General features: G+C 54.2%; 11 protein-coding genes across 11 annotated transcripts; 4 read left to right on the top strand and 7 right to left on the bottom strand.

Annotated features, from left to right (window-relative positions):
- Positions 1 to 74: 74 nt before the first annotated feature.
- Positions 75 to 416, bottom strand: BO70DRAFT_353227 (uncharacterized protein; the record flags this gene model as incomplete). The annotated part of the gene is made up of 1 exon (XM_025541824.1): positions 75 to 416. The coding sequence occupies one exon, from the start codon at positions 414 to 416 to the stop codon at positions 75 to 77; it is 342 nt and encodes a 113-aa protein (XP_025398979.1).
- Positions 417 to 5,828: 5,412 nt separating this feature from the next.
- Positions 5,829 to 7,490, bottom strand: BO70DRAFT_362622 (Rad1/Rec1/Rad17 family repair protein). Its single transcript, XM_025543357.1, has 2 exons — positions 7,359 to 7,490; positions 5,829 to 7,300 (listed from the first exon to the last, which is right to left on the bottom strand). Exon 2 carries the CDS (start codon positions 7,057 to 7,059, stop codon positions 5,896 to 5,898), a length of 1,164 nt encoding a protein of 387 aa, XP_025398978.1. The 5' UTR covers positions 7,060 to 7,300; positions 7,359 to 7,490; the 3' UTR covers positions 5,829 to 5,895.
- BO70DRAFT_396965 (OST5 family protein) lies at positions 7,255 to 7,650 on the bottom strand (the record flags this gene model as incomplete). Its single annotated transcript, XM_025546657.1, has 4 exons — positions 7,255 to 7,300; positions 7,359 to 7,413; positions 7,467 to 7,496; positions 7,548 to 7,650. 4 exons carry the CDS (start codon positions 7,648 to 7,650, stop codon positions 7,255 to 7,257), a joined length of 234 nt encoding a protein of 77 aa, XP_025398977.1.
- Positions 7,651 to 7,959: 309 nt separating this feature from the next.
- gcnE (histone acetyltransferase GCN5) lies at positions 7,960 to 9,491 on the top strand (the record flags this gene model as incomplete). Its single annotated transcript, XM_025541823.1, has 7 exons — positions 7,960 to 7,981; positions 8,052 to 8,146; positions 8,206 to 8,262; positions 8,320 to 8,528; positions 8,587 to 8,701; positions 8,752 to 9,459; positions 9,489 to 9,491. 7 exons carry the CDS (start codon positions 7,960 to 7,962, stop codon positions 9,489 to 9,491), a joined length of 1,209 nt encoding a protein of 402 aa, XP_025398976.1.
- On the bottom strand, positions 9,312 to 10,591 carry BO70DRAFT_362621 (short-chain dehydrogenase). The gene has a single exon (XM_025543356.1). It carries the CDS (start codon positions 10,519 to 10,521, stop codon positions 9,766 to 9,768), a length of 756 nt encoding a protein of 251 aa, XP_025398975.1. The 5' UTR covers positions 10,522 to 10,591; the 3' UTR covers positions 9,312 to 9,765.
- A 745-nt stretch (positions 10,592 to 11,336) lies between these two features.
- BO70DRAFT_47652 (uncharacterized protein) lies at positions 11,337 to 12,634 on the bottom strand. Its single transcript, XM_025548479.1, has 3 exons — positions 12,468 to 12,634; positions 12,203 to 12,385; positions 11,337 to 12,143 (listed from the first exon to the last, which is right to left on the bottom strand). Exons 2-3 carry the CDS (start codon positions 12,344 to 12,346, stop codon positions 11,403 to 11,405), a joined length of 885 nt encoding a protein of 294 aa, XP_025398974.1. The 5' UTR covers positions 12,347 to 12,385; positions 12,468 to 12,634; the 3' UTR covers positions 11,337 to 11,402.
- A 1,458-nt stretch (positions 12,635 to 14,092) lies between these two features.
- Positions 14,093 to 15,564, top strand: rgsB (putative RGS domain protein (Rax1)). The gene is made up of 3 exons (XM_025548478.1): positions 14,093 to 14,377; positions 14,449 to 15,175; positions 15,234 to 15,564. The coding sequence occupies exons 1-3, from the start codon at positions 14,223 to 14,225 to the stop codon at positions 15,468 to 15,470; spliced, it is 1,119 nt and encodes a 372-aa protein (XP_025398973.1). The 5' UTR covers positions 14,093 to 14,222; the 3' UTR covers positions 15,471 to 15,564.
- A 529-nt stretch (positions 15,565 to 16,093) lies between these two features.
- Positions 16,094 to 17,512, bottom strand: BO70DRAFT_337623 (uncharacterized protein). The gene is made up of 2 exons (XM_025541166.1): positions 17,071 to 17,512; positions 16,094 to 16,951 (listed from the first exon to the last, which is right to left on the bottom strand). The coding sequence occupies exons 1-2, from the start codon at positions 17,327 to 17,329 to the stop codon at positions 16,260 to 16,262; spliced, it is 951 nt and encodes a 316-aa protein (XP_025398972.1). The 5' UTR covers positions 17,330 to 17,512; the 3' UTR covers positions 16,094 to 16,259.
- A 1,297-nt stretch (positions 17,513 to 18,809) lies between these two features.
- On the top strand, positions 18,810 to 23,011 carry ctpA (Cu(2+)-transporting P-type ATPase CCC2). The gene has a single exon (XM_025543355.1). It carries the CDS (start codon positions 19,030 to 19,032, stop codon positions 22,627 to 22,629), a length of 3,600 nt encoding a protein of 1,199 aa, XP_025398971.1. The 5' UTR covers positions 18,810 to 19,029; the 3' UTR covers positions 22,630 to 23,011.
- Positions 23,012 to 23,218: 207 nt separating this feature from the next.
- On the bottom strand, positions 23,219 to 24,844 carry BO70DRAFT_362616 (uncharacterized protein). Its single transcript, XM_025543354.1, has 4 exons — positions 24,799 to 24,844; positions 24,620 to 24,665; positions 24,500 to 24,548; positions 23,219 to 24,447 (listed from the first exon to the last, which is right to left on the bottom strand). Exons 1-4 carry the CDS (start codon positions 24,806 to 24,808, stop codon positions 23,407 to 23,409), a joined length of 1,146 nt encoding a protein of 381 aa, XP_025398970.1. The 5' UTR covers positions 24,809 to 24,844; the 3' UTR covers positions 23,219 to 23,406.
- A 216-nt stretch (positions 24,845 to 25,060) lies between these two features.
- On the top strand, positions 25,061 to 27,340 carry BO70DRAFT_337615 (phosphoribosylaminoimidazole carboxylase ADE2). The gene is made up of 4 exons (XM_025541165.1): positions 25,061 to 25,575; positions 25,645 to 25,742; positions 25,810 to 26,767; positions 26,928 to 27,340. The coding sequence occupies exons 1-4, from the start codon at positions 25,110 to 25,112 to the stop codon at positions 27,122 to 27,124; spliced, it is 1,719 nt and encodes a 572-aa protein (XP_025398969.1). The 5' UTR covers positions 25,061 to 25,109; the 3' UTR covers positions 27,125 to 27,340.
- The last annotated feature ends 255 nt before the right edge of the window (positions 27,341 to 27,595 follow it).

Below are 27,595 nucleotides of genomic sequence, written 5' to 3'. Positions count from 1 at the left end.
AATTTTACTCATGCAAACACCGGTGCAAGTACCGCTAAGTGCGTCCTGATTATCACATAAACAGTCAGTCATGCTCAGCTTGGAAATCTAGATGGCTGTGTGAAACTTGCATTCAACTCGGCTTCGACGTCAGTCATAGTATTGGAGACTCCGTTGTCAATGTCATCGATGTTGTCAATGTCGATGTAGCCAATGTCGCCCATGCCATCAACATCATCAAAGTCATCAAAGTTCTTGACGTTGTCATTAGCAGTAATGACAGGAGCTGCAGCGGTAACGATTCTAGCAACAGCATCACTGACAGCAGTATCAACACTTGCAATGTCAGCAGGGAGTGTGATAGATTCAGCCAGTCCGTTCAGGATAAAGAGGCCAAACATGGCGAAAAGAAGGAGGACGTTCTTAAAGTAGATCATCTTGGATGATAGTATGGAGTGGAGTTTGATTATTGGTCCTTTGTTGTGTTTATCTGCTGTCAGAAGATGAACAACAAGTGAGGAGCGCGAGGTGGGATAGTATAGGAAAGTAAGGTGAACAGAGACGCCGCTATATAGATCAGAGACAGCTGGCTCAGTGAATGTAGAAACACACACACACAAACACAGAGGACGCCAATGTCTATGTGATTGCCAGTGAATAATAGCACCAGGTCATGCTGCAAAATCTTTACATCCTAAATAAATTTCCCCAAGAAAGATCTTACTTAGGTACTCCATAGAAGTAGAATCTTATAGTAAATCTATAATCTTGTATTCTTATAGTACTAATTCCGGGAAGGTTTATGATACAGAATCACCAGTTACTAAAGTACACTTTCTAGGATAGATATACCTCCAAAAAGAGCCAATATCGACTGCCAGTGGCAGCTGTGATGCCCTCCGCTGTCTATAAACGCACATCTAAGGCATAATCATGAGTTCCACATCGCACTGCACAGTCCATACTGAGCCACTGTAGATGCGAAATCCCCTCGCCCTATCCTGGAGAGTCGGAGTCTACTCCCTCCTTCCCTCCTGGGCGTTGCTTCGCTATCGGGGTTGCCTGATCAGGAAGGGACCTCCAGCAATATAACCACCACCCACCGCCCACCGCCCGCGCCACCGCTCCAGTGGTATCACGTGCTCTCGCGCCGCGGTCCTCGCGTCGAGCAACGCGCAGATCGAACGATAGCAAAGAGTTGATGTGACCAGCAAGCCTGCCCTGACTCTGAGCCATCGCGCGGATCATCGGGGACGGTCTGATCCGGAAAACTAATCGCGGGCGTTTCCCCTCCGCAGTCCTCAACATGTGAGTCTTTCCCCGGGGAATAAGCCTTGCTTGCCTTTTTTTTTATCCCACCCACTAACCAGTTAGCAGGTGTAAGCTCCGCGGAGTTCCCAACTGTGGGGCGAAGAATTTGGGATGACTGACTTGACTGACTGACCCTTTGGTTTCCGGTTCCAGCGAAGATTGATAAGCTGTCGATTCTGGGGTAAGTTTGGTTCTATCTATATTGATGATGAAGGGAATTGATTGTAGTGGATTTGTTGACTGATGATGGACTGACTCGTGTGTGGTTGATTAGTGTTCGCTCCTTTGATAATACCCGCAGCGAGACGATCCAGTTCCACACCCCCCTCACGTTGATCGTCGGCTACAATGGATCGGGGAAGACGGTAGGATGGATTTGATACGGTATCCATATGGGGCATCGGGGCTAATATGGATGTAGACCATCATCGAATGTCTCAAATATGCTACGACCGGCGACCTGCCGCCCAACAGCAAGGGTGGCGCTTTCATTCACGACCCGAAGGTATGCCCATCACGTGTGGATGTGTGGATGTGTGGATGTGTGGATGGTTGCTGAGATATAATGGTAGTTGTGCGGTGAGAAGGAAGTCCTGGCCCAGGTGAAGCTGTCGTTCAAAGGCACTTCGGGTGCGAAGATGGTTTCTACGAGGAGTCTGCAGCTTACGGTTAAGAAGACAACACGGCAGCAGAAGACGCTAGAGGGACAGCTGTTGATGATTAAAGATGGAGAGAGGACGTCTATCTCCTCTCGGGTGGCGGAGCTGGATCAGATCATGCCCCAGTATCTGGGTGTGTCGAAGGCGATTCTAGACTCCGTCATCTTCTGCCACCAGGACGAGAGCTTGTGGCCCATGAGTGAACCGTCGGTCTTGAAGAAAAGGTTCGATGAGATCTTTGAAGCGATGAAGTATACCAAGGCTATCGATAATATCAAGTCCCTCCGGAAGAAGCAGAACGAAGAGCTTGCCAAGTATAAGATCATGGAGCAGCATGCCAAAGAGGATAAAGAGAAGGCGGATCGTGCGGAAAAAAGGTCTATCAAGCTCCAGGATGAGATTGAAGCTCTGCGTGGCGAGACGCACCAGCTTAGTCAGGAGATGCGCCGGGTGGCTGAACTGGCTGATAAAGCGTGGAAGGAATCTGAGAGTTACTCCCAGATCCTTGGTGCCCTGGAAGGAAAGCGCATCGAGGCGAAGAGTGTTCAGACAACCATCGACAACCTGAGGAGGCACCTTGTCGAGCTGGACGACTCGGATGAATGGCTGGAGTCAAACTTGGAACAGTTCGAAACCCGGCAACTGCAATATCAGCAGCAAGAAGAGGCCCAGAAGGAGACCTACATGGAGCTGAAAGACCAAATAGATCGGTCTAGGCAGAGGCTGGGCAACAAGCAGGCTGAATATGGAAAGTTTGAGAATGACAAAGCCAACTTCGAGCGTCAGGTCGAGAGGCGGCAAAGGATGACAAAAGAAGTTGCACGGAACCAGAATATTCGCGGGTTCGACGACGTGGTAGACCAAGCAGACGTCGACGAGTTTATGAGAAGGATTCGGAAACTACTGAAGGATCAGAACCACTCACTGGACCAAGCTAAGCGAGACGCGCAGACCGAACTTCGTGACGTCCAGGAATCCCTCAGCGAGATCGGACAGAAGAAATCTGCGCTGCAGGGGAGAAAAGCCGCAGCAAAGCAACAAATAGCCACGAACGACAGAGAGGCGGCCACTTACCAAGCGAAGCTCAATGAGATCAACGTGGACGAGGGTGTTCAAGCTGCGTTGGAGTCGAACATCGAGGATATCGGGTCTCAATTGGGACAGGCCAAGGAGCGTGCCCGATCTGCATCATGGGATAAGGAGATACAAAGCGTGAATTCGCAAATCCGTGACCTTGAAGACGAAAGCTCACGCTTGAATGCCGAGCTCATTGATGCTACGAAGAAGGCCGGTGACCTTGCACGGCTAGACCACCTAAAAAAAGAACTGAAGGAACGTGAGCGCAGTCTGGAAACCATGAAAGGAGCTCATGGCGAGCGCTTGTCCAAGTTTGTTAGCTCGAGCTGGACTCCGGAATCTCTAGAACATGAGTTCCAACACTCCCTGGAAGAGGAATCCCGGCATGTCTCAAAGGCTGAGCGCGAGCGGGACGGTATCAGCAGAGAGCTTGAACAAGTGGACTTCAAATTAAAAGGCGTCAAGAAGACATTGAGTCAGCGACAGAAAGAACTCAAGGAGTGTGTCGAGGAGATCCGTGAAGCGGTCAGCGATGAGCCTGGGGAGTATCCCGATATTGTCAAAGAGCGTCAGGCCCAGCTTGATCTTGCGAGAAGGGACGCCGAGCAATATGCTGGGATTGGCGAGTATATGGTGACATGCCTCGAGACCGCCAAATCGGCAAAGCTGTGCAGACTGTGTACGCGGACATTCAAAAGCGATGCTGAACTGCAAGCCTTTAGAAACAAACTGGAGGGCCTGGTGAAGAGGGCCAAGCGGGATGCCGAGGATGAAGATTTACAACGTCTTGAGGAGGACCTCAACGCGGCTCGCGAAGCCAGCACCGCCTACGATACCTGGTGTCGTCTGAAGCAAACCGAAATTCCGGACCTCGAGAAAGAGGAGGAGCAATACGTTGCCCAGCAAGACAAACTTCTGGGTCAGCTGGAAGACCATGACAAGATCGTGAGCGAGAAGAACGAAAAGAAGAAAGACGTCGAATCGCTCTCGAAGACTGTCAACACCATCGTCCGGTACGATGGTGAGATCAAGGCCATACGCTCTCAAATACAAGAGCTTTCTTCGAAACAGCAGGATGCCAATGCCACCCGCACGCTGGAGGATATCCAAGAGGAGATAGCTGGGATTGGTGAAAGGTCCAGAGCTCTGAAGAAGACCCTGTCCAAGCTCACGCATGAGAAAGAGCTAACATTGTCTGAGACGAACAAGTTAGAGCTGCAGCTGAGAGACGTGAAGAGCAATCTGGACAATGTGAAATTCCAGCTAGAGCGGAAGGCAAACCTGCTTGCTCGCATGGAAGAGTACAGAACTCTGAATCTCCAGCAACGCGAAGCAATTGCAAACGCAGATAAAGAAATCGAGAGCCTAACCCCGGAGCTCCTCAAGATTCAAGCCCAATATGACGATATCAGTCAACGCGCCGAGGCGCGCGAGAGGGAGATGCAGCAGGCAATTTCCCAACTATACGAAAACGTACACCAACTCGAATTGGCCAACGAGGAGATCGATGCGTACAACGGACGCGGGGGCCCAAACCAGCTCGAGCGAAGCAAGCGTGAACTCCAGAGCATCGAAAACGAGATCAGCGAGCTCGAGTTCGAACAGGCCAGCATCACGAAGGAAATCAACAAGATATCCACCCAGCTCAAAGACAGCGAAAACACCAAGCGCCAATACGCGGATAACCTGACCTACCGCCAGGCGACCCGGTCGCTCGACAAAGTCACCGCAGAGATCGAGCAGCTCGCAGCCCAAAACGCAGATGTCGACCGGAGTCGCTTCAAAGAAGAATCCGAACGCCGCGCGCGCGAACACAACGCACTTGCCGCCAAACAAGCGAGCAAAATGGGCGAGATGAAGTCCAAGGACGACCAACTCATGCAGCTCCTCGCAGACTGGAACACTGACTACAAGGACGCATCCGGCAAGTACAAGGAAGCGCACATCAAGGTAGAAACAACCAAAGCCGCCGTCGACGATCTAGCCCGCTACGGCGGAGCCCTCGACAAGGCCATCATGAAATACCACGGCCTGAAAATGGAGGAAATCAACGCCATCGTCGGCGAACTCTGGCAGAAGACATACCGCGGCACCGACGTCGACACGATTCTCATCCGCTCCGACAACGAGAACGCCAAGGGCAACCGATCCTACAACTACCGGGTGTGCATGGTCAAGCAGGGCGCCGAGATGGACATGCGTGGCCGCTGCAGTGCAGGCCAGAAGGTGCTAGCCAGTATCATCATCCGACTAGCCCTCGCCGAGTGCTTCGGCGTCAATTGCGGCCTGATCGCCCTCGACGAACCGACCACCAATCTCGACCGGGACAATATCCGGTCGCTCGCCGAGTCGCTTCATGATATCATCCGCACGCGTCAGCAGCAGGCCAATTTCCAGCTGATTGTCATCACCCACGACGAGGAGTTCCTTCGGCATATGCAGTGCGGGGACTTCAGCGATTACTACTACCGTGTTTCGCGGAATGAGAAGCAGAAGTCTATCATTGAGAGGCAGTCCATTGCTGAGGTATGTCTTGTCTGAAGCGGAATTGAGGAATGGACGGCTGTTTCGAACTAACAATCTGTGTACCTAGGTTATGTGATACGCCGGTCTCAGAAATCTGTTGCTAATTGCTATGCCACAGCGGGATGGATGTCGGTATAGCCTTGGCTCGTTCATCGCCCAGATAAGATCCCTTGGTCGCGATTCGTGTAAATTAGCTAGCAAATATAGCGATATAGTCATTGGAAGCATGCGCTGGCGCTGGGGACCGAGGAAAATGATATTACTTTTGAGCCATTTCACGACCTTCAATACACACTAGCCTGATACGGAGTATACTACTACTATACTATCTATACACACACGATCAAAAACCAAACAGTTCATTATCCTTATCCTCGCCGTCGCCCTCCTCATCCAACAACGGCACAAAGCGAAAATCCACAAACGCCACAATGGGCGGAAGCCCACCGTCTTTCTGCGGACGGGTGTTAAGCCCACCGCCATAGGGATCAAACTCGATCATGAACTGCAGACTCAACACGCCCTGGCGATCGCCACGGATGCTCACTTTATTCGCCACGGCCATCGCGCGCGTGGCTTTCTGGATCAGCTTGAACTTATAGCTCTGCAGGATGCGCGAGCCCAGCGACGACGACGGCGGACTGACAAGAAAGGTCTCTGTGACGGTGGGCACCAGTCTCGCTTTCTTGGCTCGCGGTCTGTGCTCAGTTGAGTCTCGGGCTGAGGCGGATGCTTTGGTGGAGCCTTGGTCGACGGAGAATTCTACAGAGGACTCGCTGAAGGGGCCGCCGGCGCCGGACAGCGCGAAGAAGGGTTCCTGGGTGTCGGAGGCGGAGATCTTGAGGGCGGCGGGGTTGGTCGCGGCCAGTTCGGTGATCGCGTTGTGCAGCCAGGCGGAGCGCATGATGATCTTCATGTTCACGGCGTCGCGCTGTAGTGGGATGTCGACCTCGCTGCCCTCCGGCTCGTAGGTGGTCAGGTTGCAGGTGGTTTTCATGCCGGGGCCGGTGAGGGTGATGCTGAGGGGGGCGCCTGCTCTTGGGTACCGGATGATGCAGGAGCGTTCGATGAGTAGTGTTGGCGCGTTGAAGGCGTTCGAGCTGGGCGCGTAGCTCGGTTGGACGCTGGAGGCGCGGCTGGCGTTGCTGCCGGCGTAGGTGTCGTTGATGCTGAGGATTCGGAGGGTTTCCAGAAGCGCGGATAGGGAGACCACGAAGCAGGGGTAGTAGATGGCGGCCGAACTGGAGTCATTGGAGTCATTGTCTTCGTCGTTGTCGTCGTCGTCGTCTGCGGCTGGTGCGGGAGGGGGGTTGAAGGTGTAGCTGGCGAAGAGCGCTTTATCGAGAAAGGCGAGGCCCTGGATCACGCGCAGCTCCTCTGCGGAGAAGCGGAGCCCGTCCGGGGTTATTTGCACGGTGGCTTTCGAGGCGAAGCCGATGCACTGGAGGAGAATGTAGAGTTGCTGGGCATTGCTGGAGATAGCAGTGAAAATGGGTTCCGCGTCCATCGTGATGGAATCTTGGGATAGATTTGGCTAGACACGACTGATGTAGAGTCGAGGGCTAATGGTATGATAGAAGGTTGGATTGACAGAGAGAGAAAGAGAGAGAGAGAGAAGTGGTGGTTATGAAGACAACGCTTTTTTGCTTCGTTTCAAACTCTCCAGTGTATGGTACATGGGTATCTGGAAAACAACGGGTATTCAAACGTAGACTCCAACGGCACAGATCATGAACACGGCTCCGAAGCTGGTGGGGAGAAGTTAGCGATTGTTGGTAGGAGGGTGGGGACTGGATCTGGCCTTACCCAAACGCCAACGCCGCCGGGACGCCGAACGAGGCGATGCTGAGAAGAGAACGGTCTGCTGGTTGTAAGTATAAGACAGGACGAATCGGGTTGGTCACGGGTACTGACTCAGGCCGAAGAGACCGGTGAGAAGAAAGGCTGGCATGGGTTAGTAAGGCGACTCTCCATATCAGAGCGGATCGGACTCACCAGCGAGTAGTAGAGTAAAGCCGACAGTGAGCTGGCTATCCTTGGCGATAAGAGGATAGAAGGGGCTTGCAGAAGCTGCCTCCCAGACTTCGTTCAGAGACATGGGGAATTGTGGAGAATGCGCACGGAAAGACAGATAGATGGTGACTTGGGCTGAAGAGGAAAGAGAGAGGAGGAAGGGAGAGGGAGAGGGAGAGGGAGATGAAGCTCCCTCCAGCGGTGGTCGGAATACTCGCCGTTAGTATGAGACTAACCCGATGGACGAATTGGGTTATCTGGCTTGACGGCCCCGGATCAACGTGTCACCGACCCGCTCCGCCTCCGTAATCAATCGGTCGGGACGTGGAGAAGCAAGACACCGAGACACCGAGAGAGCTCCCATCTTCCCCGTCATCGGAGCATTCTGCCCACCATGCCTGCTATCATGTCGGAGAGTAAGTGCTCATGGGAGACGGCGCGTCATCGCGCTTGCCGCCGATGCCCTGTTTACTGACGTCCGTCCAGCTACCAAGCGGAAAGCGTCGGAGGAGGCGCTCTCCCCGGATTCCCAGCAGCGGAGCAAGAAGGCGCGCACTGACTCACCCGAGAAGGACCCAAAGGTAGGTTGGAGCACTCTTGTGGACATGGCGGGGATTTATGCTGACTGTTTGCTTCTCAGATCGAAGATGGTTCGATGGACAAGCCCCCGATGAGAATCGTCCCCTTCCCGGAGAAGGTATGCCCGCCGATCCACCTCCGCGCGTGGATGACCTGACCGCTAACCCCACGGTAGCCTGCGGTTTTAGAAGAACGTCGCGGGGAAATCGAGTTTCGCGTGGTCAACAACGATGGCTCGCGGGATAGCTTCGTGGTCTTGACCGGACTGAAGTGCATTTTCCAGAAGCAGCTCCCGAAAATGCCCAAGGACTATATTGCGCGATTGGTCTACGATAGATCGCATCTGTCTATAGCCATTGTCAAGCATCCCTTGGAGGTCGTCGGGTGTGTAAACGAGCGGGACATGATAATCGGTCTTGGGCAGTGCTGACGGAGGTTATAGGGGGATCACATACCGGCCGTTCAATAGTCGCAGATTCGCCGAGATCGTCTTCTGTGCTATCTCTTCCGACCAACAAGTCAAGGGATATGGCGCGCATCTGATGTCACATCTGAAGGTAAGCTTGGTCGTCTATATTGGAGAACCCCGCTTATATATCGTTTCTAGGATTACGTCAAGGCGACATCGGACATCATGCATTTCCTCACCTACGCCGATAACTACGCCATCGGGTACTTCAAGAAGCAGGGCTTTACGAAGGAGATCACGCTCGATAAGTCTGTATGGATGGGATATATCAAAGATTACGAGGGAGGTACTATCATGCAGTGCACTATGCTTCCTACGATACGGTACCTCGAGATTGGTCGCATGCTTCTAAAGCAAAAGGAGGCGGTTCATGCGAAGATCCGCGCCTTCAGTCGATCACATATTATACATGCGCCACCCAAGGAGTGGAAGAATGGGTCGTGTAAGATCGAACCGCTGAACATCCCGGCCATCAAGGAATCGGGATGGTCACCGGACATGGATGAATTGGCGCGACAACCACGCCACGGACCAAACTACAACCAACTATTACACCTTCTCAACGACATGCAGAACCACAGTGCGGCGTGGCCTTTCACCCAGCCAGTCAACCGCGACGAGGTGCCCGATTACTATGAAGTTATCAAAGAGCCGATGGACCTGTCGACTATGGAAGAGAAACACGAGAAGGACATGTACCCAACACCACAAGACTTCACCAAAGATGCCATGTTGATTTTCGATAACTGCCGGAGATACAACAACGAGAACACGCCCTATGCAAAGAGTGCTAACAAACTCGAGAAGTTTATGTGGCAGCAGATACGAAATATTCCCGAGTGGTCGGTAAGTAGTGTTTCTATACCATCCAACAGTGAGAACCCGGTAATTGCTAATGTATGCCAGCACTTGGCTGATGGCCATTGATGAGCCCATGGGGCTCTTTTGAGCATGAAGGAGTTTCTGGATGGCGTTTCGTTCTCGTGGCATGAACAAATACCCGGGCGATGAGAACACGGTGCACTTTAGCCTTTTAGCCTTTGCCCTATTTTTATTATTCGTCTTGGTGATAGATGTCGACAATGAGAGACCGTTCGACCACATTAATATCCTGAGATACCGAGCTGATATTGTCCCACCTTACACGATCTCTCACCATCCAAAGCTCCAACTCTCGTCTGCAATGTACTTGCCACTCAGCTCACCCGGATCGCCCTCCGAGGCGGCGCGCACAATGACTTTGGCGCCATCCGTCGCCTCCTTGGCCCCTTTACCATCAGTCAGGCTTGTACGACAGTACCCCGGCGCAGCCGCGATGACGGCGATCTTCTCGTCCTCCAGATTTACCGAATACGCAGCGGTGATCATATTGACAGCTGATTTGCTGCTGCGATAGTCCGGAATGAAATAGGCCTTCGCATTGGAAGGATGTCCCTTCTTGCCCGCTCTGCTGATCAACCCCTGCCCTGACGTGACATTGACAATACGACGATCGGGATACGTCGACGCACGCAACAGCGGCAGGAACGCATCCATGACAACCGCCACGCCGAATACATTGACGTCAAAGATCTGGCGGTACTGCTCGCGCAGGGTCCCATTTGTGTCCGGGGCCTGCGCAATACCGGCGTTGTTGATCAGAATATCCAAACGCCCGAACTCGTCCGACACGCTCTTGGCTGCGGCCGCGATCGATGCATCGTCCGTTACATCGATCGTGATGGGCGTGAGGGCTGACTTATTCACCGCAACTGATTCTAGCTCCTTGACTGCGGCCTGCGCTTTGAGTGCTGAGCGCGCTCCGACCAGCACGTGGAAGTTGCTGGTGCTGGCAAGCTGCTGTGCCGTGGCGAAGCCGATGCCCTGGTTGGCTCCGGTGATGAGAACGATGGCTTTGGGAGATGGCATTTTGGGCTGCTGTGCTGATATTGGGAGTGAGATCGAGACGGACTGATATTTGTTTTGGAGATTCGGGGTGACCTGCTCAAAGTACTGTTTGGAGGAGGTGGGATCTGGTCCCCTTATTATAGTTCCGCCTTTGGCTTGTCCGTACTCCGAAAGCAAGACCTTAAATCCGTTATCTCCGATTCGTCCCTGGAGGTATTCGCTGTAGCAGATTTCTGTCTGCCATGGAGGACCGGTATGTAGTACGATACGACAAACATAAATTCCATAATAAGAGGCCCTGGGAGAGGGAGGGTTGGTCAATCAATCTGCCAGCTGCCATCCAGTTTACGGATTATCAGACACCGAGACACCGATATGCTCGTTTCGTGACACAGTATGGACTACTCATCTACTATAGACTCGACTCGGCTGTTTCAGCCATGATGAACGCCCGCTCATGCAGACGAGGCCTGATCCCTGTCTTTAATATAGTATAGACATGACATGGGGTGGGCCATGCAGTTCCTCGAGATATAGGTAAAGGGCCGGGTATCCACTCACTACGTACCTAGGGGGGTGGGTACCTGCCTTAGAACAAAGAACTCTACCCGAAGGTAGATAGTATCTACGAACCAGAGGGACATGTGTATACTGAGTGGAAGTAACAATGGGATTACGATACGAATAATTACGTGGTTTATCTTTTCGCAAGTTAGACATGGCACGTTATTTGTCTACATGTGCATACGACGCCCATAGAACGGGGGGTTTTTTTTTCCTAGTGATGGGAGGAAAGAGGTATGTGAAATCTCTGCAATAATACTGCTGATATTGATTCAAGTTGTATGTTTCCTAGGATTGACTAGATCATACTAGAAAACGAGGAGCCGAGATGTGATCATCTAGGCGAGTTCGGTAATAACGGCACGGGGGGAGTTATAGCCTGGAAAAGGATCCTCCTCTTCGCACAGCCACGGAAAGAGGGTGTCGGGCAAGTAGCCCTCTTCCATCCAACGGAGCGCAGTGACATATCCCTCCTCGTTGGCGGGCATAGTGTCATCCTCGCACAGATTCTCCCACCAGACTTGGAACTGCGGGTAAAAACATTCCATGCGGAGAAGCTCGTCGAGACAGCCACGATCAAAGTACAGATCCCGGAGGAGCTGGATTTCCAGGGCCCACTGGGCACCGCGGTCCCTGGTGTGCGCATCCCGCGCGCAGAGAAGCATCATGGCCTCGACGTAGCGAGCGGGTCTCGGCACTTTGATGGGAGGAATGTCCACGTTGAGGCGGCCGTAGTACATCATGCCGGGGAGGCGTCGGTCAGTTGCCAGCATGAAGTGAGGGTCGTTTTCATTGACTGGTCCGAGGACAAGGTCGGGCAGGTTCCAGAAGTAGTCGGACTTCTGGTGAAGACACAGTTCAGGGTGGAATTCATCGGGGGCATCCTCGCCAGCAAGATGGAACCAGTGAATAGGCTCAAACCTGGTAATGTCGCGGCCGCGTGCTCTCTCGCACAACGCCCGGAACGGTCGACACTTGAGTTCGCCCTGAGGGACAATGGGGTCGTCAGCGAAGTCTGCCGCCCGCAGTACGTCGACTGCTTTATCCATGAGATCATCCGGGATCACAAATTCGATATCCTGCTTGTATTAGTGCCTGTTTGGTGTACCACGAGTAATGGAATCAAGGGATGACTTACAGTGACGGCTACATCAAATCCAAAGATATCGTGCATGCAGTCGTTGATGAGGATGCAGGGAATCCCATTCGCCTCGAGGAGTCGGGCCACATTAAAGACCAGCTCAACGGTCACTTCCTCACCGGTGTACTTGAATTCGGACATTGTATACGATCTTGGGCGTAAAGTCGAGATGGGGGATGTCTGAAATCTGCTGTGAGGACAACTGGGCAGGGGAGCGCGAGGAGGGATATACCTCGCTATATATATAAAAGTCATGACTGACTGCGACTAGGTATACTCCGACTGGCCTGGTGAGGTAGAAAGCAAACAAAGTACAGTGATAAGGGCTCGATGAGACGGAATCAGCCGATCGATTGGGCTCGTAGAAAAGGACTTTTCCTGGTCCAACAAGGAGATAGTCGAGCGCCGCGAAGGAACTACAAGGAATAGTCCGATATCATGGCCACGATCCTTGAGGATCTCACAAATTGACTTGTCCTCTTGCCATGCTTCCTGTAGTCCGAGCGCTAGGTTTGGCATGGGGGTGTTCTCCTTGCAAAGCCGGAGGTTCTCTACCCTCCTTGATGAGAGGAAGGATGGTGGTGGCGTTTGACAGGGAGAAAATGAATACCAACATGGTATGGTGATTGTTTGTGCTCAACAGACTTGGTATATTCCGACAGGTAATAGAACTAGAGCTCTAGCGATGACTATATTCTGTATGATAGACGTATTGCTGAGCCATCCAAGCTCAATGCAGTACTGCCACAGAGCTCTTCCAGACTCAATGGCTGCGCAGTCCAAAAGGGCGCGTGGGAGCACCGGGATATGAGAGGTAAACAATGATATCATCGAGATATTTCCAGATTAGGCGTGGATACCCGCCAATCTTGGCTCGCCTTTTCTTCACCATGTCCTTGAACCGCTAGCCTGCAAGTGCACTGGACTCGGTTTTCAATTTTGGGGGCACCTGCAAAAGTGCAAAGCGCTTCGTGACCCGCACCCAGCAACTGAGCAATGGCCGTCGTCTAAAAATCTGCCTAGTTGGAGTGGCTCTGCAATAATAAATTGATGGGCCGACCGAGAACCAACACCAACGGGGCGGATCCGCCGCGGTTGCTTTTTTTGGTGGAGGGGCGATCTAACCCTTCTGGAACGCAGAGAGATAGACATCTGATACGCACTTCTGTGTGTATCACTTGGCTCTGTTCAAGGCCCCTGCTGGTAGATAGATATCTACAGGGTCAGAGTCATAATGCAAGCTGCAAAAGAATGCATTGGAGCTCCTCCTGAGCGGAGTCCTTTTCCATATCAGGCGGAGGGAGAGAGAGAAACTGGATGAAGCCGCAGGGCGGATCGGCAGCCGGTGGGGCCAGTCATTTCGGATCAACGTCGGTCCGCGGAGCCGTTCCCTCAGGCAGCGATACGTGCTTGTGCCTGGTTACGGTACGGTACACGGGTACAGAGCACCTACTACTGTATGAAGCCGCCTCGTCGTCGTCCTTGTCGGCGGGCTGGCCATCCACTCGCTTTACTTACTACTAGTCCTTCTCTCGCTCACCTTCTCTCTTTCTCTTCTGCGCCTCTCCAATTTCTCACTTCCCCTCCGCCGCCTCCTGCTGTTGCCTGCGTATCCACTGCATGGCTGGTGTCGCGACTACTCCCTGACCTTATCTGCACTCGGTCGGCGGTTTGTTTACGGCCTCGGAACCTTGGGACCCTCTGCAGAGCCTCCTGGCTTGCACAGGCTCCAGTCTATCGTGTCGCTGCAGATTTAATGCCTAAGAGCTAACTCCAACTGTTGACCGTCCTTCCTTTACCCTCGCCCGTCGCCAGCCGCCAGCTTTTCGGTCAATTGTCGAAGAACACGCCTGGATCGGCTCCAGTCGCTTTTTCAGTCTCCTTTTCCCGATCCCAACTCGATTCCCAACCTTCGTTCAACTCCCCTTTTTGGCCCCTCATTGCCGTGCGACCAGTTCGTCCCGAGAAAACACAACCCCCAACCCGCCAGCGATAGGGATTCCGACACTCGTTCACGATGGCGTCGCCCTCTCTCTCCAGCTTGGAGCAGCGGAATCGCCTCCCTACGCTCTTCGAGGTCCTCAGTCGCCGGACTCTCGCTCCCGTGGACCTCTTTTCATTCTATATCTACATGCGAGACCAACAGCGTTCCGTTGATTATCTGGACTTCTGGTACGCCCGAGGAGCTCATCTCATATTTCCATGCTGTGTTCCAGGGGGGATTCTAACTCCAAACTTCTTAGGCTCGATGTTTCGCAGCACATGTCCCTATGCCGCCATTACGTTCGAGAACTACGCCGGTCCGTATTGGTAGCTACCCCCGACCTGGAGAAAGCCGACAGCAAAGGTTCTTCCGCCGCATTGGACAATTTCGAGCATTTTAACGACATTCCGCTTGTTGAAGCGGGTCCCTCAAGTTCACGTCACGGCCTCCACGACCTGGACGACCGGGATGCCGACCAAAGACTATCGGCATTCCTTCGCTCCGAGGGTCACACCTCGGGGCACTCGCCTCAAAGCAGCCTTGGATCGCAGAATGCTGCTCGCGCGACATCCATGGAGCAACTGCCTCGCGAGAGCTCTGGGACCCGGAATGACTCGCCTTCGCCCGGCCATACGGTAGCACGCGCTGATATTCGCGCCAGCGCCGAAAAGATCCTGTACACGTACCTGCTCCCTGGGGCAGAGAGAGAAATTGTTTTGCCCGAGGAGATGGTATCTTCGATTATCAACCTGATTGAGGACGATGGCAGAGACGACCCCGAAGTATTCGACCCCGCCAAGGACTATGTCTTCCAAGCAATGGAACGGGACGCTTTCCCGGGGTTTTTACAGGCCAAGGCTTTGGGTAACCTTGTCCCGTTGACGATCCTCGCGCGGTTGGCCTTGGCCCTAATCAGCTTTGGGGGAGGATTCTGGGGTGCATTCTATGTCGTTCTACGTGACAAGCCAAGGCACATTCGTTGCTGGGTATGTAGCAATTTGTCCTCCAGGGTCGGTCGATCGTGTGATACTAACTCCGAAACAGTTAATACTGCCATTTGCCGTGGCCTCCTACTTTATCGTGTCCTATCAGTACAAGATCGATCCGGTCATGGCCTTCCTCGGCTACAGCGAGTACACCTTCATGAACTGGTCGCCGATTCGCGAGCCGTACGTGCGCAAGCTCTTGAATAAGCGATCCACCGCCACTGCCTTTATCGCCTTCTTTGTCGCCGCCGCTTTAAGTATTCTGTTCATCTTCGTTCCCGGTACTATGCTCTAATCTCAGCAATGTTGCGTATACCCCAACCGGTTCCGTCTTTGAATTTGCTTCGATTCTCACGGCCGTGTGATCCCGCTTTTGGGTAGCACATATGTGCATCATGTTTATTTTTGAGCGTTAGTCAGCGGTCTTCTTTCTTATTTTGGGGGGGACAAGTTCAGCGCAGGGTATGCAGACCCTACTATTCTTATAGTTCTCGCTTGTCTGAGGGAGGATCTTTAATGTGCGCACTATCCGGTGCGTCTTTCTCGTCATCGGTATGGTATGCTTTGCGAGATGCTCGCTGCCAGCTGCTCACGCCTGCCGTGATAACCCAGATCCTTCGGGTCCCAACGTTCCTTCCTTGCCCTCGCCCCTGTTGTATATTGGGTCCTTTTTTTCTTTCTTTTTTTCTTTGTTTATTTACCTCTACATAATACCCCTCGTCCGCTGGACTTGCATGTATGTTAAAACGATTTCTGCGGAGGCCTTGGTGTTGTGGATACATACTTCCACGGTAATTAGGTTCTACTACTACTACTACCTACCACCACTACTACTACATTATGATATTCTTATGCCAAAGTCTTTTTTATTTCTTTTTTCTGGATCTCGGGTGTAGTGCAGATAGTATTTGGAATCCACTGAATTGGAACTGGCTCTGCCGCTAATACCATAATCATTGAGATAGTAAGTGTGCGATTAGTCAATCACCTTCATTCATACGCCTCAACCTGTCCCTGCCATGCCATGCCATGCCAGTTGCTCTGAGCAACCCTCAAGAAATCCATATTTGTCTATCCAACTAACTTATGACTTCTTCCCCAATACCCGCTTAGGATGCCTTGCTCCCAGCCCCCCAGCCCCCAGTCTCGACGACGACCCAGCGCCATCATCAACATCCATCCTCGACCCAAGTCCCTGCATATCCCCTTCCAGCCCATGCTCCCAGTACCCATCATCATCGAAGTCATCCGCACTAAACTCGCGCTTATTCCCACCACCCAAACCACCCCCCCTGTCTCTTCCCTGCCAACCGGCGGTCTTCTTCCCGCCCTCCCCCGACTCAGCCCCCCACCCCGCCAGCGCCTTCTCAAACAACACATTCCGCTCATATTCCTCCGCCCTCCGTCGGACCGACTGCGTCCTGATCCGCGCGATCTCGGCCTCAATGTCCCCGATCACGTCACCGCACCGCGTCTCCCACTGCGTGAGGATCGAGACCATCGGGCCCAGAGACTGCGGCTTCACGTCCCGTAGCGGAGCCACGGCCGTCACGTTGACGGTGGGCGGGTTGGTTGCGGGTGATAAGCGCGCCGTGATCAGTGAGGAGTAGATGGCTTTTGTGACGAGGGATTCGAGGTCCAAGGGGGCGGTGATTGAGAGTGCGCTCATGAGAGAGTTGTACGTGAGGGGTTTGAGGGTCGTTGAGAGGGTGAGCAGGGAGAGGAGGCGGAGCTTGAGCGTTTGGGTTTCGTTGAGCGGGGGCAGGTTGGGGGTTGCTGTTGCGTGGGGGGGTTAGTGGTTTATCTATATCTCCTGGGTGGGCGTGTTTTGTGTTGATTGGGGGATTGGGAGGGAACGAGGGGAAAGTGAGGGTTGCTGTGGGAAGCTGCCTTACCCTGGTAGTCTTGCCATGTGCCCCAGGCGAAGATCTCGAGGAGAGTCAGGTAGCCTTTGTATTCATCTGGGGTGTCGGGCGCCCGGAGGGCCTGGATGGCTGGTGTCTCGAGGAGTTCGGCGAAGACGTAGGTGTTCGGGCTGGAGGTGGCGTTGGTGATGAGGTTGGTGGTGAAGCGGGGGGAGGTCGCGCTGTTGGAGTTGGCGAGGTGGACGAAGGGCTGTAGGGCTTCAAGCGCCCGGGTGTGTATTTGGTCCATGGTGGTGGTTCTTGAGCTGTGGTGGTGGGGATGATGGCTGTTGGTTGGGAGGGGTGAATGGTTTGCTTTGGTTTTGGAGGTGAGATGACGCTCAGAGAGGCATGTTGGTTTGGAGTATAGCGAGAGGGCAGCGTGTTACCACGCAGAATGTGGGGTTGGGGCTCAATCGGGTGGTGGTAGGAGGGGGAATGGAGATGTTGTTGACGATGATGACGGTGATGGTTGTCGATATCCCGCTCTGTGGTGTTTGCATTGAGTGCAAACATCAACATCTACAGTCCTCCGTCCTTCCTGCCTGCCAGCCCATGTGATCCAGTGGCTTGCTTCTTTGATAAGCACCCCATAACTAGTTACCGGCTGCATTCGAGTGGATTGCTGTTGGCATTCCCAGACAGATCACGGCCATTAGACCACAGCCATGACACAAGTTGATTTATCTACTGGAGACAACTCAGTTCCAGTCCAGGAATCATTCCGGTTTCTCTATCCATATAGTCGAAACCGGAGCAGCGCCAAGTGTTTCAACCCCGGCACTCTTTTAGTCCTTGTCTAGCTTTAATTGTGATGACAGCTCGTGACTGGGGGTTTAATTACTTAAAGGACGATAGTCATGCCTGATGCTTTCAGCGTCACAGCAAGCCGATGGACTCGAGCAGGGTTCATCCTGGAGCGTCTCGATCGTGTCTGACGTGTTATTCATACCAGGTTACACCCGGCCTCGTGTACTCCGTAGCAGATGCAGACATGTCTTGTGCACAATGAATCTGGTCTGGTGTACAATACGGCCTTGTCCAATGTGCAGACGCCAGAGGCTATCTACTGGAGGCTTGGGCCAGCCGGCTTATTGATGCTTATAGAATCAAAGAAACTGACCGAACCCTGCAAAGCCTTCAGGCCGCCCATTGCATGAACCCAACCCTTGCAGACTCACACCGGGCACACGACGTATTTGTTGACACCCCCACTCCATCAAGAGACGTCAAAAACCGCTTCTCCAAGAGCGCCTGGGTGGTCTGGGTCCCCCCGGGATGCCTGGAATGGGCAACCCCCCTCCGAATGGCTGATTGCGGCCGCGATCGCAAGTGACCGTACCGTACGGGTAAGTTACGTAACGGCGCGGGGCGGCGGAGGCCGGCCGCGGTGGAGACGATACGTATTTTTCTCTAGCGCACTGGGGCTTTCCCTTTGCCATCATTCCTGGATCTAATCTAATTATCTAAAACTAGATCAAAGAAGAAAGGCTGCACGGCTGGCTGGGACCGGTCTGGAATGGAATGTGCGCAAAATGACTCGGTCCCATGCGGATGTTTGGTGTTTGTCCGGAGGTTATCATCTATCTAAATTGCTGCTGTCTTAGGCCAAGATCCTCCAGGCCCTGTTAGTGACCTCCGTCCGTAGTTGCTCCCCTGCTCTCCTCCATTTAATTTGTCGCGGCACCTTTAAAAAGACCCGGCTTATCCTTCCGTCGCATCCGGCCTGACTGTCCTGCTATTTGATCTTTTCTTCTTCTTCTTCTTATTACTGCTTGAACGACCCTTGCATAGTATGCCCGCCTAACCGTGCGGTCTCCGCCCTTTATTACCGCCTGGGAATCCCCCGAACCCACACCCAAAACGAGCTTATGCGATAACACCACCGCCTCCGGCCTCGCCTCGTCTTTGGTCCTTGCCTTGTCTGCCTTCAACGCGAAAAGGCGCAACATGGCGACCTCATCCTCCCCTTTACTACCCCTCGGGTTACTATCCCTCGGGGGCGATGGATCGATCCCCAGCCGTTCAGCGGCCCACATGGCTACCACGACCGTCAACGTGGAGGGAATGACGTGTGGTGCCTGCACCTCGGCCGTCGAGGGCGCCTTCAAGGGTGTGGAGGGGGCCGGTGAAGTCACCGTCAGCTTGATGATGGGCCGCGCCGTCGTGCACCACGACCCAACCCTGCTCCCTGCGGAAAAGGTCGCCGAAATCATCGAAGATAGCGGTTTCGATGCAACGATCGTCTCTACCGATACCCCGTCCCCGGTGACAGGTGATTCTCGCGGTACCCGGGACAAAGTGTTTCAGCTGTCAACCACGACGTTGGCGGTCGAGGGCATGACGTGCGGCGCCTGTACCTCCGCTGTGGAAGGAGGGTTGAAGGAAACTCCAGGTGTACAGTCCGTCAACGTTTCACTGCTCTCGGAACGAGCGGTCGTGGAACATGATGCCTCCGTCATCACCCCGGACCAGGTCGCCGAAATAATCGAGGATCGTGGCTTTGGCGCTAAGGTGCTGGAAACCTCAACGGCCGACAACGCTACCCGCACCTCGCATGAACTGCCCGAACCGACCTCACGTCTCATGGTAACAACGGTCTCGATAGATGGTATGACATGTGGTTCATGCACAGCGAGCATACAGAACGCCTTCGATGGGGTGGCCGGCTTAGTACAATTGAACATCAGCTTGCTTGCGGAACGTGCGATCATCACCCACGACCCGGCTACACTAACCACCAAAAGTATTGTCAACATAATTGAGGATGGTGGCTTCGATGCAGTGGTTCTCTCGTCAGAATCGCAGGCGTCCCCGAAGGGTATTAGTCGTGTCACTCTGAGCCTTCACGGCGTGCGCGACGCCGCTTCTGCCTCGGCCTTGGAAGACTGCCTACTCCAACGGCCCGGTGTGTCCTCGGCCTCTGTAAATATGGCCACCTCTCGGATTATACTCTCATTTGATTCCTCCGCAGTCGGCATTCGTTCGATCGTCGAAATGATCGAAGCGGCTGGATATAATGCCTTGCTATCGCAGTCCGATGATACTGATGCACAGTTGGAATCTCTCTCCAAAACTAAGGAGGTTCGAGAATGGAAGCGTGCCTTCCTCTTATCTGCGTCTTTTGCAGTCCCCGTTTTCCTGATCAACATGGTCCTTCCGATGTACCTTCCAGTCCTTGATTTCGGCCGGGTTGCGCTATGCCCGGGACTTTACCTCGGCGATGTCGCCTGTCTTTTGCTCACTATGCCAGTACAGTTTGGGATTGGAAAGCGGTTCTACGTAGCCAGCTATAAGTCCCTCAAACACCGGTCGCCCACCATGGACGTTCTGGTCATGCTGGGCACGTCTGCAGCGTTCTTTTACAGTGTTTTCACCATGGCTGTCGCCTTGCTCTCGGACAGCCACATGCGACCCAGTACGGTTTTTGACACGAGCACGATGCTGATAACCTTCATTACCCTTGGCAGATGGCTGGAGAACCGGGCCAAGGGTCAGACATCTGCGGCTCTCTCTCGACTCATGTCCCTCGCGCCGTCAATGACAACGATTTACGACGACGCCATAGCAGCGGAGAAGCTGGCAGAGGAATGGGGGGCTGCCGATGAAAAGTCAAAAGAGCAGACGTCAAATTCGTCAGCTAATGAGCGTGCTGGACCCGGACACAAGGTGATTCCTACCGAGCTCATTGAAGTAGGCGATATTGTGCTTCTTCATCCCGGTGACAAAGTTTCGGCGGATGGCATTGTTATTCGAGGGGAAAGTTATGTCGATGAGAGCATGATTACCGGTGAAGCCTTGCCGATCCACAAGGTCAAGGGCGATGTTGTAATTGCTGGAACGGTGAACGGGACCAGCTCGATGGACTTCAAGGTCACTCGGGCCGGCAAGGACACCCAGCTGAGTCAGATTGTCAAATTGGTTCAGGATGCGCAAACGAGTCGCGCTCCAATCCAACGCATGGCTGATATTGTCGCCGGCTATTTTGTGCCGGCCATTATCAGCCTCGGGTTAGTCACGTTCTTCGGCTGGATGTTCATGAGCCATGTCCTGCCTCACCCCCCGAAGGTCTTCCTGGCAGAAACTAGCGGAGGGAAGTTCATGGTGTGCTTGAAGCTTTGCATTTCGGTCATTGTCTTTGCTTGTCCGTGTGCCCTTGGTCTTAGCACCCCCACGGCTGTCATGGTCGGCACTGGGGTTGGTGCGCAGCAGGGCATCCTCGTCAAGGGCGGCGCGGTCCTTGAGGCCGCCACCAAGATCAACCATGTGGTCTTCGATAAGACCGGGACATTGACTACCGGGAAGATGAGCGTGGCGGAAGCCAAGATCGAGCCGCACTGGACATCAGACGATTGGCGCCGTCGCCTTTGGTGGCTGATCGTCGGTCTCGCTGAAATGAGCAGTGAACACCCCATTGGCAAAGCCATCTTTTCGGCTGCTCTGACGGAGTCGGGGAACCCTGGAGAAGGAGGCTTGCCGGGCAGCTTGGGAGACCTCGAAGCGTGCGTTGGAAAGGGTATCTCTGCTCTAGTCGAGCCCACCTCCGGCTCCGAGCGTGTACGGTACCGCGTCCTGATTGGAAATGCCGTCTTCTTGCGTTCAAGAGATGTCACTGTCCCGGAATCGGCCGAGCCTGAGGACTCGGATAGCCGTGCTCCCAAGTCCAAGATCCCCGCCGGTATCACACAGATCCACGTCGCCATCGACAACCAATACTCGGGAACTATCTCGCTCAGGGACACCGTGAAAGTCACCGCGCCAGCAGCAGTTGCAGCTCTGCATCGTATGGGCATCGCAACCTCGCTGATCACCGGAGACACCCACGCCACCGCTGTTTCCATTGCCTCGGCCGTGGGCATCCCAGCCGAGTCGATCCACGCCTCTGCCTCCCCGTCCGACAAGCAATCCATCATCGCCTCCATGCAAAATTCAGGCTACCGTGTGGCCATGGTAGGCGATGGAATCAACGACTCTCCCGCCCTGGCCACCGCATCTGTCGGCATTGCCCTTGCCTCCGGAACCGACGTCGCCGTCGAAGCTGCAGATATCGTCCTCATGCGACCAGACGATCTGCTCTCCGTCCCCGCCAGTCTCTCGCTCTCCCGCTCCGTCTTCAACCGCATCAAGTTGAACCTCGTCTGGGCCTGTCTATACAACGTCATCGGACTCCCCTTCGCCATGGGCCTCTTCCTCCCCTTCGGCTTCATGCTCCCCCCCATGGCCGCCGGCGCCGCCATGGCCGCGTCCAGTGTCTCCGTTGTCGTGAGCAGCCTGCTCCTCAAATTCTGGCGACGACCCAGTTGGATGGACGCCGAGAAGCTGCAGAACGATCTCGACATCGCCGATTCCAGCGTCCGCGGCTCCCAGAAGAGCTGGTGGGAAGCTACCCTCTCCGTGACTGGCTCCGGTGGCAGTAGTGGAAGACTATCGTCCCACTGGATCCGGAATACCGCTACAGACGCCTGGTCATTCATGACCGGTCGGAGAAGAAGAGCGTCCGACCCTGACGAGGGCCACTATGTTCCCCTTCAAACAGTGGAGCCGGTTTGAATAACCGCTGTTTTGTCTTAGCCTTTTGGACTTGCCATCTAATGCTGCTCTATATGATTGGTGTTTTCGGATTTAACGACGACCTTCTTCTCGTGATGAATATAAAGCATATCTTATCTTATCCTGTTTTGGGCCTATGCCTTTTTGTTGGGTTATTTGAACTGCATGATTTCGGCATTGTTTTGGCTCGATCGATACCTCTCTTGCGTGCCCTTTCTTTATATATAGCGAGCGCATGTTATGATGGATGTGGAGTTGTGTTGGTGGACTGTGTATGTAATTGTGGGGAAAGCTAATGTCTATGAAGTTCTCCGTGTTGGACGTCTAATATAATATTATGTGTGAGGCATATGCTCATCTTGTTTACTGAGATCGATTAAATGCGCTGATTAATCAATCAATCTATCTATCTATCTACCTATGCATGAATGATACTAATAATATCGAAACTACGATCAGGGAGGTCGGGCACAGCTGTAGGATGATAAGTATTGGATACATTAACACCAAGCAACAACAGCCATGCCATGCCACGCACGGAGTACAGTCAAGTCATATCTGATCGTCAATCATGAAGCAGAAATGCATGCTCAAAAGCAAAAACGCAAAGATACTACGTACACATACTGAGCGCGACTCGATACGCACGCTAATAGACTATCACTATCGCTATCACTGTCACTGTCACTGTCACTGTCACTGTAGCTCCAATCCATCCATTCATCCACATCGACCACACTGACACCGACACTGACATCGATACCATGCTCTCTAAGCCTAAGCCTGCTGTGTATCTTTCTCAGCCGTCTCGGCAGACACGGCCATCTCTTCCCCCGCCGGCTTCGCATCTTCTAACGAGATATCTCCGTCCCCGTCGGCAGTCAACTTCGCCTCCGAGTCCGATCCCACTCCCAATCCCTGACCTGTCTGCTCCTGTGGACCCTCCTGACCCGCAGCCTCAAGCCCAGATGACCCCGCCTCCCCCTCAGCGGCAGAAAGATCCATCTCCACGCCCTTCCCATCCTGTAACCCCAGATCCTCCACCCCGACGACCGACGGGCCCCGCGCATGCGGAATATCCTCTGAATCATCCGGCGGCGGAGATCCCGTCGTCGCCGCCGTCCCTTCACCCCCATTCGTAACCGCAACAGCCACCTCTTCCGTAGATGACGGCACAAGCCCCGCCGTCTCCTGCGCGGATATCCCAGCGCCCTGCGCAGGGAACCCAGTCGTGTCCTCGACAACCGCTGCAGCCGCACTTACACTTTCGCCTTCTGGCGAAGACGCAACGTTACTCAACCAGGGGATGGGGGTCAAGAGCGCGCCGCCGAGCGACTCGTCGCTACCGGGCGTGGGGTCCGGGAAGACGAAGGTGGACTCTGCGCCGTTGAGGATCGCGCCGTTGGGGTGCGTGGCGGTCGTGGACGGCTGGGTCTGCAGCGGGAAGATATCTGCGCTGCTGGTCACGGAGACGACGCGGTCCATGGCGCGGAGGTAGGCTGGGAGGGTGTGGTAGTGCGCGGTGGGGCGGATGATGAGCTCCGCGAGGCGTTGGATGGTGTGGGGGGGTTTGGTGGCGAAGAGGGAGCGTAGGGTCGATTTGATGGTGGTGAGGAGGAGGTGGAGCGGTTCGGGGAGGGTGGGGTGGGAGTTGGCTGGAGAGGGGTTTGGTGAGGTGGTTGTTGTTGTTGTTGCGAGGGAGGTGTCTTTGTTGTTGCTGTTGTCGTTCGTGGTGTTGGGGTCTTGTGCATTGGAGGTTGGTCTATGGGATGCTGGTTCGGGGGGAATTTGGGGCATGGGGAAGATGTTGTAGACGATCTGTTTGAGGTGTGAGTGAGACGATGGGGGTAGGTGGATGGGTGTCGCGCACATGTTCCAATCGTTCGAGTAGAGGGTCGATCATGCTGGGCCATTTCTCGCTGGAAGGGGGGGGGTGTGTCAGCTTCGATCGCAAGGGGTCCTCGCTTGACTGGATTGTGAGGATGCGTACAAGTCCATCGGGCCGCCATTGGCGACTACCTCGAGGGTCTCTTCATCTGCGATTGTATCATCGGTAAGCTAGAGCTAGGGACGGTATCTGAGAAGCTGGTTGATGGGGGGATTGGGGGGGGGGAGTGAAAGAAATGCATTGCGATGCAGGTGAGAACGATGCAGTGGGACGCGACTTACCTAGCGACATGATGGACACTTCTGCAATCGCACAGGTGGCAGCAGGAGGAAGAGGAAGAGGAAGATCGCGCACGATGGATGGCTGGATGGACTCAGGCCGATCTGGCGGCGCGCGGGGACGGCGGCTCCCCCGGCAACGGCAGGATTTGATTGGGCCCGCCAGCCGCTTATCAAGGATGCACGTGACAGTTAGTTATCGGGTGGATTTTTTGCTCCGCCGGAAGAGGGGCAGCTTTTCTCTTCCCCAGATCTCCCCCAGCCCCTGTCCCTTTGGATTCATCCTTCATCCATCTACCCCCCTCCCTCGCAACATGTGGAACTCCCGCAAGGTGGGAATCCTCGGTGGAGGCCAATTGGGCCGCATGCTGGTCGAGGAGGCCAACCGCCTCAACATCCAGTGCAACGTCCTCGATGCGGAGAACTCCCCGGCCAAGCAGCTCAGCGCTCACGACGACCATGTCACCGGCTCCTTCAAGGAGCGCGAGGCCGTCCGCGAACTGGCCAAGTCCTGCGACGTGATCACCGCCGAGATCGAGCACGTCGACACCTACGCCCTGGAGGAAATCGCCTCCCAGGTCCGCATCGAGCCCAGCTGGCAGGCCATTCGCACCATCCAGAACAAGTTCAACCAGAAGGAGCACCTGCGGAAATATGGCATCCCCATGGCCGACCACCGCGAGCTGATCGAGAACACCCCGGAGGAATTGGCCAAGGTTGGCGAGCAGCTGGGGTACCCCATGATGCTGAAGTCAAAGACCATGGCCTACGATGGACGTGGTGAGTCATGGAGTCGTCGTGTCACACTCACACTTGCCCACACCACTAACAAGCACACCCTCACTCCAGGAAACTTCCGCGTGCAAACGAAAGAGGATATCCCTGAGGCCCTGGAGGCTCTCAAGGATCGGCCTCTATACGCCGAGAAATGGGCCTACTTCAAGATGGTGTGTCCCCTCCCCTCGCGAACCACAACTCCCACCACCCACAACCCTAACACCCTACCCCCCACAGGAACTGGCCGTGATGGTCATCCAAACCAAAGACGAAGTCCTCTCCTACCCTACCGTCGAAACCGTCCAAGAAGACTCTGTCTGCAAGCTCGTCTACGCCCCGGCGCGCAACGTCTCCGACTCCATCAACCAACAAGCGCAAGAGCTCGCGCGTAAAGCCGTCGCCGCGTTCGACGGCAAGGGCGCCTTCGGCGTGGAGATGTTCCTCCTGGAAGACGACAGCCTGATCCTCTGCGAGATTGCCAGCCGCATCCACAACTCGGGCCACTACACGATCGAAGGCTGCGCCATGTCGCAATTCGAAGCCCACCTCCGCGCCATCCTCGACCTCCCCATCCCCCCTCAGAGCCTCGAGATCCGCCAACCCTCCATCATGCTCAACATCATCGGCGGCGCCGCCCCAGACACCCACCTCCAGGCCGCCGAGAGCGCCCTCTCCATCCCCAACGCCAGCATCCACCTCTACAGCAAGGGCGCCGCCAAACCCGGCCGCAAGATGGGCCACGTCACCGTCACCGCGGCCACCATGCACCAGGCCGAAACCCACATCCAGCCCCTCGTCGATGTCGTCGACAATATCCGCTCCCAGCGCTCCGACGTCAAGACCAAGCCCCAGGAGTCCGGGCCCTCCAAGCCCGCCCCCTCCGTCGCCGTCATCATGGGCTCAGACAGCGATCTCAAGACCCTGGTCCCCGGCCTCAAGCTCCTGAGGGATTACTTTGGCCTTGACCCCGCCGTCGAGATCACCTCCGCCCATCGCACCCCGACTTACATGGCCGAGTACTCGGCCACCGCCGCCGCCCGCGGCATCAAGGTCATCATCGCTGCCGCTGGCGGTGCGGCCCATCTCCCCGGTATGGCGGCTGCTCATACCGCTCTCCCTGTCATCGGAGTCCCGGTGAAGGGCAGCTCCTTGGACGGAGTCGACAGTCTGTACAGTATTGTGCAGATGCCTAGGGGTGAGTCAGACCTATTTATCTATTCATATTCATTACACTCCCCCCCCCAGAATCCCCAAAGCCCTACCTGTATCTTTCCCCAATTACCACCTTCCCCCACTCCAGCCATCCAACGCCCCCTCCCTCCCTCTCGAATTAATACTAAACCAAACACAAACAGGCGTTCCCGTCGCCACCGTCGGCATCAACAACAGCATCAACGCGGCCCTCCTCGCGGCCCGTATCCTCGGGTCCTTCGACCCGGCCATCCAGCGCAAGGTCGAGGCGTACGCTGAGAGCGCCCGTGCCGAGAACATGGAACTCAAGGGCACCAAGCTGCAGGAACTGGGGTGGGAGAAGTATTTCGCGCAGATGTAAAAGCGGTTTGTCATACATGCTATACATGCCATGACATGACTTGTGCTATGTGCTATGTGATGTGCTATTTGATGTGATTTGATGTGAATGAATGAATGGGATCAAAACGGAATACTCAACAAGACAAAGCAAAACAAAACAAAACAGACAAACTGGCTACGTGAAAGGGAAGGAAAGGAAGTACATATAGAATCTAGAGGCAGGTTTCAATATAAGTGGTAATTTTCTGGTTTTTCTTTGGATTTCTTTATCTCTTTTTGGTTTTGTGGAAAAGTCGGGTCCGGTTTTATTACTGATCCGCAGCAGAATGAAAGACTAAGCATGAGGAAGTCCAGACAATACTACTTCTATCTTAACATCTTGTCTTCAGACAGAGTGCAGTGCACTGGGTAACATGGGATATCACTGAATTAATCATTACCTGAAGAAACTTATACTAATAACAGGATTATGTCTTGGCGACAAATAAAA

The sequence above is a fragment of the Aspergillus heteromorphus genome (assembly GCF_003184545.1).
Source record: "Aspergillus heteromorphus CBS 117.55 chromosome Unknown BO70scaffold_14, whole genome shotgun sequence".
Taxonomy (NCBI): domain Eukaryota; kingdom Fungi; phylum Ascomycota; class Eurotiomycetes; order Eurotiales; family Aspergillaceae; genus Aspergillus; species Aspergillus heteromorphus.
Note: the sequence above shows the minus strand (reverse complement) of the source record. Positions and strands in the feature narration are given on the sequence as shown.

Bases quoted from the DNA above. Each gene is read 5' to 3' on its own strand.
- BO70DRAFT_362621 (XM_025543356.1), bottom strand. From the start codon at position 10,521: ATGCCATCTCCCAAAGCCATCGTTCTCATCACCGGAGCCAACCAGGGC.
- BO70DRAFT_362622 (XM_025543357.1), bottom strand. From the start codon at position 7,059: ATGGACGCGGAACCCATTTTCACTGCTATCTCCAGCAATGCCCAGCAA.
- BO70DRAFT_337623 (XM_025541166.1), bottom strand. From the start codon at position 17,329: ATGGACCAAATACACACCCGGGCGCTTGAAGCCCTACAGCCCTTCGTC. The intron at 16,952-17,070 runs GTAAGGCAGCTT...CCCACGCAACAG, and splicing joins CACATGGCAAGACTACCAGG to CAACCCCCAACCTGCCCCCG.
- BO70DRAFT_47652 (XM_025548479.1), bottom strand. From the start codon at position 12,346: ATGTCCGAATTCAAGTACACCGGTGAGGAAGTGACCGTTGAGCTGGTC. The intron at 12,144-12,202 runs GTAAGTCATCCC...TAATACAAGCAG, and splicing joins GATTTGATGTAGCCGTCACT to GATATCGAATTTGTGATCCC.
- BO70DRAFT_337615 (XM_025541165.1), top strand. From the start codon at position 25,110: ATGTGGAACTCCCGCAAGGTGGGAATCCTCGGTGGAGGCCAATTGGGC. The intron at 25,576-25,644 runs GTGAGTCATGGA...CCCTCACTCCAG, and splicing joins CATGGCCTACGATGGACGTG to GAAACTTCCGCGTGCAAACG. The intron at 26,768-26,927 runs GTGAGTCAGACC...AAACACAAACAG, and splicing joins TATTGTGCAGATGCCTAGGG to GCGTTCCCGTCGCCACCGTC.
- ctpA (XM_025543355.1), top strand. From the start codon at position 19,030: ATGGCGACCTCATCCTCCCCTTTACTACCCCTCGGGTTACTATCCCTC.
- BO70DRAFT_362616 (XM_025543354.1), bottom strand. The intron at 24,549-24,619 runs GTACGCATCCTC...CCCCCCTTCCAG, and splicing joins AATGGCGGCCCGATGGACTT to CGAGAAATGGCCCAGCATGA. The intron at 24,448-24,499 runs GTGCGCGACACC...CACCTCAAACAG, and splicing joins TACTCGAACGATTGGAACAT to ATCGTCTACAACATCTTCCC.
- rgsB (XM_025548478.1), top strand. From the start codon at position 14,223: ATGGCGTCGCCCTCTCTCTCCAGCTTGGAGCAGCGGAATCGCCTCCCT. The intron at 14,378-14,448 runs GTACGCCCGAGG...CAAACTTCTTAG, and splicing joins GTTGATTATCTGGACTTCTG to GCTCGATGTTTCGCAGCACA. The intron at 15,176-15,233 runs GTATGTAGCAAT...ACTCCGAAACAG, and splicing joins CAAGGCACATTCGTTGCTGG to TTAATACTGCCATTTGCCGT.